Source organism: Argiope bruennichi, chromosome 2, assembly GCF_947563725.1.
Source record: "Argiope bruennichi chromosome 2, qqArgBrue1.1, whole genome shotgun sequence".
In the NCBI taxonomy this organism is placed as follows: Eukaryota; Metazoa; Arthropoda; class Arachnida; order Araneae; family Araneidae; genus Argiope; species Argiope bruennichi.
This window is the reverse complement of record NC_079152.1, coordinates 4,633,968-4,647,720: the sequence shown is the minus strand read 5'-3', so window position 1 is coordinate 4,647,720 and position 13,753 is coordinate 4,633,968. Positions and strand designations below refer to the sequence as shown.

Genomic DNA, 13,753 nt, shown 5'->3' with positions numbered 1-13,753 from the left:
ATTTTTTTTAATTTAGGAAAAATTTATATATTTTTTAATTAGTTCCATTGAAAACATAGTTTTCCAAATTTTAAAACGATGTTAAAATCAATTTTGTGCAATATTTTGGGAGAGTCATAGTGGAAAAACATCTATATTTTGCTTTATTTTTAATTAAAATTCGTTTGAAAAGTTCAGCAAATTCGCTGCGAAATGAACATTTTCACCTTTCTATGTATATTTGTGTCAACTTTTATAGTTTTAGAATAAGTGCTTGCAAAGCATCACCACACACACATATTCTTTATCATTAAAAAAAGCTTATATCATAATTATGACTTTCAATATCCCAAAATGCATACCTCTTTGAATAAGATTTTTATTGTACTTAGTGGAATTAATTGAATTCTTAAAGAAATAGTTCAAGCATTTCAACACTTTCTGTCTGTGAAATGATCATTGGCACTATTAATGCAAAAACGGCTATTTCTAAATAGATTAAGGCTTAAGAAAATTAGGGTGACTCAAACTTATATCTGAGAACTTTAGAATAAAAAATATGCTATTTCCAAATCTAAATATCCGAATAACATGTCAAGCTAAAACTATCGCATTAAAATTCCTAAACAATTCATTTCAACAAATTTCTTCAGTGACTTAATTTGCTTTAAATTAAAATAAAAAATATATATTTAAAGAGAGCAAAAGTCGCACAACTAAAAATTAAAATACTTTCTCATTTCCACATATTAAAAATTAGCCTTTACATTACAAATTCTGATGTGCAAGAAATTACAAAATGGAGTAATGCCATATATTATTGTTGATGAGTAGAAGTTTATTTTAGAGTGCAGTATTCAAATGAATAAAGTGGAATTTGACCTAATATGTAAGTTTTTAATTTGAAATCATCGAAATTTCGAATTATTTTTCATTGATTAAATTTTTTTTTGATATAATAAACGTCGTATTTAAACTGCGAAAGTAATAGTACATTATTTATTTATTTATTTGCTCCCTTCCTTTGATTAAAAGTATCTGAAGAAGCCGGATTTAATCACATTAATAAAAATAAAAATAATAATAAAAAAAACTTTTTAAGAATAAGGATATAGGAAAGATGGCTTATGTTTAATATCTCGTGATTTATCCAAAATAAGCATTCATTTATGTTTTCGCTCAAAAAGAATTCTAAAATGCCTGAAGCTAGGAATGTATTTAATTTCTACAGAAGAAGACAATCAAATGTGAAGTGAGCTTACCTTGACGTAGCAACTGACAGTGTTGACTGTTGATGATATTATTTTATTTTGTCTGTCTGTTAAAATAATTTTTATGTATATTACTTCTGCATTGTAATTATTTTGTTTTCAGTACTTTATTAGAGGATGTGTATATTCATGCTTAGTTTGTGCAGTGAAATAGTGTAACAGGTATGTCATTTATGCAAAAATTATAAATGTAATTATTTTTTTGTATTTTTAAATTATTTTCTGAAATTGTGTTGAACGTCATTTTTTTTTTTAATAAAATGAGCCATGATAATAATTATTAATTTTATTTTCTTAATGCGTTACCGTAGACAATCTGAAATCAGGTTATTTCGCAACATTGTTCCATAAACTTGATTTAATACACCTGTTGCTATGTTAACGCTCAACTGAGATATCCGGAACTGTGTATATTATGTATGAAATTGAACTGCTTGAAAGTTCCTCTTGGTTAATAAGTATAAAGTTTTGCTGGAGTTAAGTACATAATGTGTTCTACATTTTTTTTTTTTTAAATTTTGTATTGCAAAGTTCAAGTTACGGTTTAATATTTGCTTCCTATCCACCTGTTATGTGTGTAGGTTGTTATGAAAATTGTTTTATTTTATACATTTAAAATTACTATCGAAAGGTTTATTTTTTATTAATGCATGAGGCACGTAGCTATTATAGTTATCGTTATTTTGTAAATTATATGATATCCGATTTCATTTTTGAAATTTTGAGCAGACATTTTTTTTAATGTAAGCATCTAAAAATAGGGTTAACATACCAAATAAATGTATAAATATTCATAATAAGTATCAATGCCCAGTTAAATCTCAGTACAAAAGTTGAAAGTGTATGTCTTCATATTTTCTTTTTTTTTCCTGTCCAAATGGGCAAAATTGAATTGCACTTTGCATAACTGCTTTAAATTTTTCTCGCATTTCAATTTTTTCTAATGTATGAAAAATATTATAGTTAAGAAATAAGATTTTAAGTATTTTTGTGTAAATAAAAGATGGATATTAGTATTTTATTCATAAGTTATATAATTAAATTTCAACTTATGCAACAAAATCACTTATGCCACAAATTCTGATTTTAATTATTTAATTTTTTTTCCTGCAAAGAAAAATTTATTTTAAATGTTTCAAATAGTTATTTGAAATTTTCCTGGTAGATTTTCATATTTTTATTTTTAATAAAGTGTGCATTAAATGATATGTTAAATATTAGTTATATTTTTAGGTATTTAATTGCAGTTATTATTATGCTCATGGCAGTTGTATCAAAAGAAAAAAAAATTACCTTACAAAATTGTGAAGTTTGAATACCAGCAATTGATATATATATATTATTAAAAAAAATAAATGGAATATAATGGAATATTGCAGATTTTAAGTTGCCAAAAAATATTGTTAATAATAATTTCCTTTATTTAGTGAGGATATTGATATGTAAAAAACTAAATTCGTAAAATTCACTTTGAAAATATTCAATATATTTTTTATCTCGGGTATTTCCCAAGTAACTTATTATTTTGTAATGTTTATATTTCTGTCTGAATATTGGAGACCAAATTACTCTTTTCTTATATGGCTGGGGAAAAAATGTTGTTTTGTAAAAATAATTAATATGTAGCTAAAAAATAAATTTAAAATATATAAAAAAGTTAAATGATATTTATTTTTGTATATGCTACTGATATCATGAAGAGGATGGAATATTATGTACTGAATATATATAATTAAAATAAGCAAATTAAAAATACATGGAAAGAATAGATACTTTTTCTTCTATGTATTATTGATATTATTAAATAAGATGGAACTTCCTATTCTGAATATATGGCTAATATATATAAATAAATATAAAAAGGGTTAGATGGTATTTATTCTTATATATGTTACAGATATCGTGAACAGGATGGAACCTCCTGTTCTGAATATCCCCAGTGATTTGACTTTTGTTTTGCAAGCTGGTCTTGCAAGGGAGACAATTGTTGTAAATACTGCTGATTTTTCTATAGAGAAATTGAAGGAATTGGCTTGTAACTTCTTAGATCAAAAAGTGAGTGTTTTGCATCTGAATAAAAGTTACTGTTCTTTTCTTTTTTTTTTTTGCAACTGATTCTTAAGGGATAAAATATTACATTATATATATATATATATATATATATCTTAGAGATTCAAATTTCTAATTTTATAATATTAATATGAATAAATTATCTTTCCTTTTTTCTACTTATATCATCTTCATTTATTATCCTTAATAATATATAAATGTAATTGTTCTTTCGTAGCCAATAATTATTTTATATAAATGGAAGGCAATGAATAAATGTGAATAATTTTACAAATTGTTTTTTTCTCTGTAACCTATTTAGAATTATAGTATTTCTACCATCATTCATTAAATTATTTTTTTTGTACTTATATATAATCTGTATGCTGTTGACTAACATTAGTTTTAACTGCATACCTTTGATGAACAATCAAATTATAGTCATTAAAGAATCTATTTAATATTTTATCTTTGTGGTTTTCTTTTCTGGCAATTTATCATTGTCATATGGTCATTTTCTCTCTCTCTCTCTCTATATATATATATATATTACCTTTCTTAGAAAATTAAGTGTCAAATTTTGTAATATTAGCATGATTAGAATGTGTCTTTTTAATGCATTTATTTGCTCTGGGGTATGCTTTTTGTAAAATCTCATTTCACATATTTTATCCAAGACTAGTTCAAGCAATGGCTAGATTATGAATAGTGGCAGAAGAAACTATTTAATTTCCATTTCAAAATGACATTAAGGAATTGCTGCATGCAATGTTTGACAGATCTTTTGCATATCCCAAGTTAAACATTGCTTGATGATATTTTTGTATTATGCAACTGATATGCTGCAAATATAAATATTATACTTGAAAATATGCCAGCCATTATTACTGGATTGCTATTTGTTTTTTGCCTTTTTCTTTTTTTTTTCTTTAGCAGCTTGTATTTTTACCTGTGTGGCTAGAGTGTACCATGTAGTAATTTTTTTTATTGTATTTTCTGAACAATGTATGGAACTTACTTCATGCTTGTAAAGATTGACTCTGTGATTGGATTATCATTCATTTCCTGACAAGCTAGAATTTTAAAATTTTGTATACTTGTACACTTTCAGTGAAAATACTGTTTTAATATTTCCTTTGTTTCATTATCAGTTATTTTCTAAATTTTAACTATAGATTTAAGTGGTCCATTTGTCGGTACATTTGAAGGATGGAGGCAAATAATAAAAAAATTGGAAATAATATAATATTTTATACTCCAACTAGACAAATACCTGTAATTAATAGATGTCATTTTGAGATAAAAACATTTGGTCTCTCTTCATATTATACCTCAATTACTCCAATACTTGGACTAAATGAGATTTAATGGATAAAATATGCATTCTCATGATGCACGTTTCAAAGAAGCAAATGTAAGTATCAAGAAGTCACATTTTAACCATGCCAGTACTGAAAAATTTGACATCTAATTTTGTTGGGGGAAAAAAATTATTCTAAAAAAAAATGGTACATATGTATTGACTACATGACAGTAATTAATTGCTCTCAAAAAATCATAAAGATATCATATTAAATGGGTTCTTTCATGACAAATTTGACTGTCCATCAAAGAATTAATACTAAAGTTAGCCAACAACATTATATGTCAGCATCAAGAAATTAATGAGTAGTGATAGAAATTCTATTATTCTAAATAGGTTATAAAGAATAAGAAATAACTTAGCAAAATGAAAATTCTGTTTTTAAGACATTTATAAAAAGTGTTTCTATACTCTGTTTCACCCCAACTTGGCAGTATTGTAAAAGGCAGAAAATGTGACGCTCCACGCTGGGAAAGAGTTCCCCATCCATTTTGACTTTAAAACAACTAAAATGCGCTGAAATTTATCAAATTATATCATAAATTACAGATATCGTTTTTTTTTATCAGCATGTATTTAAAATTATTCTCAAGTTAGAAGTGCTTATCTGTTAAATATTTTGTAAATAAAGCGAACGAATAAAACCAAAAGATTGACATAATGAATTCCACTTTGTAGAACCGGTCTCCAAGGTCAAATATTTGGCGCGCTTCTCTTGTACGCCCTCGCCAGCTATCCATTTAGTTCTCACCGTTATTATCATCACACGTACTTTTTTTGCTCTCGCTTTTTAATTAACTGATATTTTTTGATCTTGTTAATCACATTCATTTTCGATTGTTGATATTTATTCAAGTCGTCATTTCTAAAATGTCTTAAAAAGTGTTATCACCGACTACCCTCTATACACCTTCAAGACGAGGGAAACCAATAAAAAGTGCAGCACGTAGAAACATATTAAATGTTTATTCTCGACTCCGAGAAGAAAACCCTCATGACTCTATCAATCAAATCATTGACAAAGTTTCGCATCTTACGGGTGTTTCACAAAGAACAGTTTTCTGTTTGAAAAAAGAAAAAAAGGCATCCAGTCCTTTAAGTACCCCTGGAAAGAAGCGACCAGGCTCAGAAGGTAAACAACCAAGACTTATAAAATATGATGACTTTACCTTATCCTGCATTCGACGAAAAAATCATGCATTTTTTCGTAGAAATGAGATCCCAACATTAGATAAAGTTTTAAAAGTTGTGAACGATGATAGAGATATCTTTTCGAAAAACATCAGCAGAACAACGCTTTACAGAATATTGAAAGACTTGGGATTTTCTTTTGAAAAAAGAAAAACACAAGCGTTACTCCTAGAGAGACAAGATATTATTTTGTGGCGGAGGAATTATTTGAGAAAAATTGCTCATTATAAGAAACAAAACACGCCCATTTATTATCTTGATGAGACATGGGTAAATGAAGGCCATTCTCAGAGTCGAGTATGGCAAGATACTAAAATTAAAAGTAGCTACGAAGCCTCCTCTTCAAATTGAACAGTAGGTTTGTCGGCACCAAAAGGAAAAGGAAGAAGACTCATTATTACACATATTGGAAGCGAAGAAGGTTTCGTTCGTGATGCAGCTGAGATTTTCATTGGGAAAAAAAACTGGTGACTGTCATGACGAGATGAATGGTGATCATTTTGAAAAATGGCTAGAAAGTGTTCTTCCTAAACTGAAGAAAAACAGCGTAATCGTAATGGACAATGCTTCTTATCATTCTGTAAAAATGGAGAAAATTCCTACAACTTCTTGGACTAAAAAGTCTATTCAAGAATGGTTATCCCAAAAGCATATTTCATGGGATAAAGACATGATTAAAATTGAACTTTTGCAGAAAGTTTCTGAAGTGAAACATTTTTATGATATATATCGAGTAGAAACTATTGCAGAAAAATATGGACATACAATTTTGAGATTGCCACCTTACCACAGCGAGTTAAATCCTATCGAGATGATTTGGAGTCAAATTAAAGGACATGTTGCACGCGAAAATAAAACTTTTAAGCTTAATGATGTAAAGGAGCTCGTAATCCAAGCAATACAAAAAGTAACAATTGACAATTGGAAAAAATGCATTAACCATGTAACAACAAAAGAGAAAGAAATGTGGGAAATTGACGGACTTGTAGAGGAAGTATGCGAAAACCAAAATTTAATAATTTCCATGAACAGTGATTAAAGTGACAGTGAGGCAGAACTAATGAGTGCTGATGATTTTTGATGTCTCATTTATAATGTATATTATAATTAATATATTTTTTAAATGTTCTGAATAACTTTAGTAAGTATGTTTTTTCCCCCCATAAAATAATTTATTTCTCTTGATATTCTCAATTACTTCGAATTTTAATATTTTACGATTTTTATAATACAATAATTTACGATATTCTGAATATTTAGCGTATTTATATATTTGTAAATACTTGATTTTCTGGATTAAATTAATAATGTTTGATTTTTAAATTTGATTTTCATGAATATATATATATATTTATATATAATATGCAAAATTATTTATTATTAATATAAATACGTTAATTATTGTATTAATTCAAAAATTTAAATTTTTTAAAATTTCTTCCTTTTGTTAATTTTTAGACTTTATTGAGAAAACCGTAAAACATTTGAAAAAAATCTCAGTTTAACGTTACTTTTTATTAAGCACTGCATGTTGTTTCATCGCAAATAATGTCATATATTGTTATTAATGCAAGGCTTATTACTCAAAACCATTATTATATTTTGTTTAACAGTTCTAAACTTCAATCTCTGAAAAATCAACTTCTTGATATTGTGGTGATGCTTTATAAGCCAGATAACAGCTACGAGACATGAGAAATTTCTTTTGTCTAGTGGTCTTGTTACTCGGCTACGAACCCAAAGGTTGCGAGTTCGATCCTCGCCTATCGCTAATAGCAACAATATTGAATATTCAGTCAAGAAATAAAAACTTTAGCCACTCTCACTTATGCATTGCTTTCAATTATGTGGGATTTTAATAGTCATTCAATCGCGTATAAATAAGTATAAACTTAAAATGAAATTATTTTAATAAATCAGTAAAGTTATGTACCAATAATATTGAACAAAATAATGAAAATAAGGTAAGAATGAATTCTGATTTAAAATGACAATCTAATAAAGTTAATAAATATTTATTATTTGGCGAAAAATTTGGGCGATAAAGTTTCGCCTAGCGATCTACATTTCTTGTAACTTTGTATTTTAAAGTAACCCAGTTCCCTTGACAACGACTGCGATTCGGCATGCGTAGAATATTCACTACTGCCAAGTTAGGGTGAAACAGAGTATAAAAACTATTTTATTAAGTTTATTTACTCTTGTTTATTTATCTCGATTACTAGTGGCAATACTTTGAATAATATGTTTAAAGTTAATAGTTCTTTATTACCCTTTGATAAATAGAAAATCAATGTAATATTGCTAATAATCTTAAGTTGTGTTATACTCTGCACATTCTATTTAGAATAATAAAATGTCTATTGTTATCTGTTAAAATTTATTACTCTTGAGTCCTTGAAGTTGAGCTAATTTTTACATACTTCTATTTTAAGAACTAATCCTTTGAAATGATCTTTAGAAAAAATAACTCTTTATTGTATGATTAAATTAACAGAATCGATATATCTGTTTGAACTATCAATCTTAACTGTAAAAGACTTTATTGGCAATCAAAATTAGGAAACTAAAATATTAGACATGATAGGATTGAATAAAAGTATTTGCTACTGAAAATGTATCAATATATGAATTGTTAAATTGAATTTTTATATTCTAAAGTTTCATGTGCTGCACTAGCAATGATGATTCACATACTCAAGTGGTAGAGACAACACAACATTATGCAATGATACTTTTTTGCACAACTCAATTTTTTCCTTTTCTTATTATAGTTGAATCGTTAAACAATTAAATTGTAAATAACAGGTTTCATATTTGCCTTGATGCTGGTGGAATCATCAATAATCTGATTATCAGGCTTACTATTTACTAATTTTTATTTAAAAAGTAAGTTCAAAATAAATGTTTGCAATTATTTTTAACCTATTTTTTATTTTTGTTTTTAAATATCTATTCTTCTGTGGCTTAACAATAAAGAAAATAATGAAATTAAGGTTAAAATTAAATTTACTTAGATATGGTATTTATGTATTTATATGCAAAAAATTTTAACGGTATAACATTAACTTTTTTTTTTACATATCATTAACTGTGATTCACTTTTAATTTACATTGTCATTTCAAACCTATAAAAAAATTTCCTGTTGTGGAAATTTTTTAAAACTTTGCCTGTGCTGTCTCTGGATAGCTAGAAAGATCTGCCATAAAGCTGCACCTTGTTCCTTATCAATAACAGAAGGAATTTTGTGCAAAATGGATACATTTAGTTATGGTTTGTCTGCTACAGCAAAAATGTAACCTTACAAAGAGTAAATCTCCGTGAGGTTTTCATTTTGGCAAGAGAGAAAGACTTCTACATTCTTTTCTCTGGCTTACTATTTTTTGCTATTTTTCCTTGAAGATTGAAACCATTAAAAAGGAAAGTGTAAGATTTTTAGATATGGCATTCAAAGTTAAATTATTTAATGCAATGCCTGTGTAAGAGAGCTCAAGCAAAAGTGAACTTTATTATTTTTAATTTGTCATGATATGAATTTCATATCTGGTAACTGATAAAATGTATTTTTTATAGAATACTAAAATTGAGAAGGAAAAAGTTGAAGAAAGATAAAGTGTTTGTATTGGATTCTTAATATGAATCTGCCATTTCTCTTATTTTGATTTGTTGTGAGTGTACTACAAAATGCTAAACTTTTGATTTCAATAGAAATATTGACTTACAGAAGAATATAGTATCTAAATATATATAATAAGTTCAAGGCAAACTTAAAAAAGAAAAGATCAATCCTTTTCATACTGATGTTTCATTCATAGTTCATGTCCTTACTTCATACTTTTTTATACTGATATAATTCATGATGAGATGATTATTAATTGGCTTAAGTATTATTAGTTTTTAAATAAAAAAAATTAATAATATCTTCTTTTTAGTTTCCAGATCATGGTATCAGTAAGCTGGATCAACGGTTGCTTTTCTTTCGCCATGATTATAATTTTGATACCATATTACTACCAGTTTTAACTGTATCAGATGTCTTGGAAAATGGAATTATAGAAGTTGTTCTATCTGGTATGATAAGCATTTAATCTACAAATATTCTAAAATTGTTTGTATCTCTATTAATTTTTTTAAACCTTTGATTGTAATATTTTATACAATTTCAAAATATTTTAAATCCGTAATGCATTTATGAATGTAATTAAATATGCTCTATGTGGTGATCTCTACAACTTTTATTTACTATTAATGCTGAGTCTAAAGTTAAAGTTTTATGATTTGTCAAATTTGTTATTATATATATATATATATATATATATATATATATATATAATATAAATAAACATTCAAATCCATTGCTTTTGTAAATTTTCGTTTTCTGAAAGTCCAACTTGTCAAATATATAAACTACTCAAAGAGAACTGGTGAACTTCATTCAGATGTGAATAACAGTAGACCTATGAAACCAGAAATAAAAATGTTTTTACAGAGCAAGCACAGTTTATGTGGTACTCAAAATAAATGAATCAGTTTTTTTTCAAAATTCTATTAAGTCACCAAAAGTTAGTTTTTGGAAAATCAAAGAAAACTTTTTTCCTACTAACTATACTTCTCAATGACAATTTTTTTTTTTTTTTTCTAGACGAAATCTGCTTTGGATGTCTAGTTAATTTTGACTCTTGCAAATGCTTCATAACCACTTATTAAATATTAATTGTTACATTGACAATTTCTGGAGTTTCTTCATCTTATGAAATAAAAATTATCTATGATGTTTGAAATCATTTTAAAACAACTATTTAACACCCCCGCCCCACCCCCAAAGAAAAGCCTTTATTTTTATTTTTAAGAGCAAATTAAAGATTTCAAATATCAATAATTAAGGAAAATCATTTTATTTTAATCTTGTTTTTTGTTTCTGTACTACTAGCTAGGCACTTCCTGATACTGTTCTAAAAAAAGTAAAAAGACTAAATTAATCTACATTGTAATCGTCCAGTTTGGGCATATCATATAATGTACATATATATAGTACATTGTTTTAATTCATTGGCTGAAATTCTAGGAACTTTCTATTGTTTTTGAGTCAGAACATTTTCACTGATAAATTATGAATGAAATCATCAGCAGTCATATAATATTCATAAATTTAAAATATTTTACCTCATTCTGTGCATCTACTTAAAGCCAATTTACATGAAAAGCTCGATTTCTAAAAATAGTGACATATGGTATTACTGAAATAAATAATTCAAATAATGAATGAGTTGCTTTTCATTCATGCAACAGTCTGTTACCACATAAACTGCTTTGCTGGAATTTTTGCTATTATTTATTGGACAGTGTGTTTTGTTTTGAAGAAATTTGCCATTAATTTATATTAAAGGTAATTGCATATATTAAATGTTACCTAACCTGTTTTAAAAGTATCATGAGTTATACATACAATTCATGTGGTTTTGAATAAATTCAATTTTAGCATTTTAATATGCATAAGTTATAACATTACTGACTTTAACTGAAAGAAATGCATATTGAATTTTGTAACCATAGGATTTTAAATTGAATTTTTCTATGAAAGTTTTTATATTTTTTTATGCTTATAAATATATTATAATAATACAAAAGAACTTTATCCCTTTATATATATAAACATTTTTTTTTAAATCTTTGCCTTTGGATATCCTCCCCCCCCCCCAGAATCATTTAATATGATGCATCTTTTTTATATTTCTTGATTTTGATATTTAAAACAGCATAGAGTTTTAAAGTTGCAGTTTGAAAGACCTGATTAACTTCAAAAATGCTGTGTAGACCATTTTCAGCTATAAAAAAAATTGTGTCTAGCAAATTTTTAAATAAATTATTAGTATTGTTTCTTCTGGAGATTCCCACTTTAAATACACTATACATTAAACTTTCTTTCTACATTTTCTATATTAATAATTTTAGCAATCGCATATGTGTTGGCACTCTGCAAGACTGATTGCTAGATATGGAGTTATGAAATTTGGTACAAATATATTTTGAAGGATTGAAATGTGCACCTTGAAGAGTTTTCATTTATTTATTTTGAAATTTTAGTTAATTAAATAGTGACTTTCAAATTTATTACAGTTCAAGAATTATTTTTACACTATTGTAAAACTCAAAATAGTCACTTTAATGATGCAAATTAAGGCTCAAATAATTTTTCCTGAATTTTTAAAATTTTTGTATTTAAATTATTTTTGGACTATTTTTGCCATGAAATTCAAATTATTTTTATTGCTTCACCAAATTTTGTGATTTTCTTCCCTTATTTAAATTAAGGAAGAAATACTTTATTTAATATCTGTTCAATTTGCATGGCAAATAATAATAATAATAAAAAGGCAATGTCATAATACTGCAAAAGTTAGCAATTAATTGGAAAGTAGAAGGCCCAACAGTTACATTTTTAATGGTACTATTACTTGATTTCTTTAGGAAGGTTCACATGTACTGACTTATAAACAAAGTAGAATTAAGGATATTAAAATAACATGTCTTTAACATTTGTAACAATTTGATGTTTAAAATTCTTTGTTGAGAGAACCAAGTTATGCATACAAATTTTGATTGAATTTAAACACAACCAGCAATCCCAATGAACCATGCAATTGTCTAATTTCTTAATGAAATAAAAATTAATAATAATATATGAAAAATGAACTTGGATTTTGTTCTAATTTCAGGCAACAGTGCTTCTTATGATGCACAGATGAGGGCCCATTCCCTTATGCTGCATTCTTATAAGTCTCCAACTTTCTGCGATTTTTGTGGAGAAATGTTGTTTGGGCTTGTTAGGCAGGGATTAAAGTGTGAAGGTAAATAACTTTTAGATTAGATTTTGACAACTTCATGCATTATTTAGAGTAATTTTTTTATAATATTTTTAAGTGTTCATCTGCATATTTTCTCAATTATTACTGATTTTGTAGCTTTTTATTGTTAATTTTTTTACTGTTTCAAATATAAGATTTTTTTTATTAATTATGAAAAAAAGGGGAATAAACACCTTGAATTTAAATATTGCATTTAAAAAAATAATTCACATTTTAGTAAAAATTTTTTAATTTATAAATGAGGTTTATAGTTTATTTCAGTGGCATATTGATAAAGGAGGAGCAATGTGCTGTAAATTCGTCAGATACCAATCTTAAGGAGCATAACGAAGGCAAAATCTGGCACTTGTCACATTTAAAAACCACTTCTCATAAGCAGGCGAAAAAGTAAAAAAGAAAAGAAAAAAAAATTTAAAATTAAATAATTCATTTAGTAGCATTTACTCTTACTAAAGGTAACCGAGACAAAAATAAAAAGCTATGAGCAACATTTTAAAATAGGCTTGTAGTTGGTTTTTTCTTTCTTTTTTGTTCTAAAGATGCATTGAGAGTTCTTTTAGAGAAGAAAGAAACATTAACAAAATAAAATATATCATTAGCTTGAATTTTAAATGAAGTTTAATCTGTATGTTTCAGATATCCCATTGATGTCTTGATTTCCTTTTACCTATCACTCAAAGCTTAACAGTGGAGAAAAAAAAATGTACTTATATATTTTGTTATTTGCAGAGGGGCAATTTATAGTTATTTCATCTCTTTTAATTTTTTTTTTTTTTTGTTAAGAAATTTCTTTTCTATTTACTAACAACATATGTTCAACTGCTAAGCTGTAACTTTTTTTAACATTTTATCTGGATTTTCTTTCTTTCTTTCTTTTTTTTTGGAATGGCTGCTTATTATAAGGGAATCTCTTTCTCTTCAAGGAATAAATAATTTTGGGGTAAGTAAGGTGAAGTATTTCAATTTTTTGAAGTACAATATACTTTCCATTTTTACTTTGCTGCTCTCATTATAATCTTTCTTTTGCTTGTGA

The 13,753-nt window shown here is 26.5% G+C and overlaps 1 protein-coding gene across 3 annotated transcripts in view; it reads left to right on the top strand.

The window, feature by feature from the left end:
- The first annotated feature begins 849 nt into the window (after positions 1 to 849).
- LOC129989458 (serine/threonine-protein kinase D3-like) overlaps positions 850 to 13,753 on the top strand; it is a 55,803-nt gene continuing 42,899 nt past the window's right edge. Inside the window, exons 1-5 of one of the 3 annotated variants that reach the window (XM_056098030.1) lie at positions 850 to 868; positions 1,354 to 1,412; positions 3,148 to 3,305; positions 9,787 to 9,925; positions 12,571 to 12,702. In XM_056098030.1, the coding sequence (XP_055954005.1) occupies positions 3,162 to 3,305; positions 9,787 to 9,925; positions 12,571 to 12,702 (415 nt within the window). In that variant the 5' untranslated portion in view covers positions 850 to 868; positions 1,354 to 1,412; positions 3,148 to 3,161. The other 2 variants (XM_056098021.1, XM_056098013.1) reach the window with 2 other exon arrangements.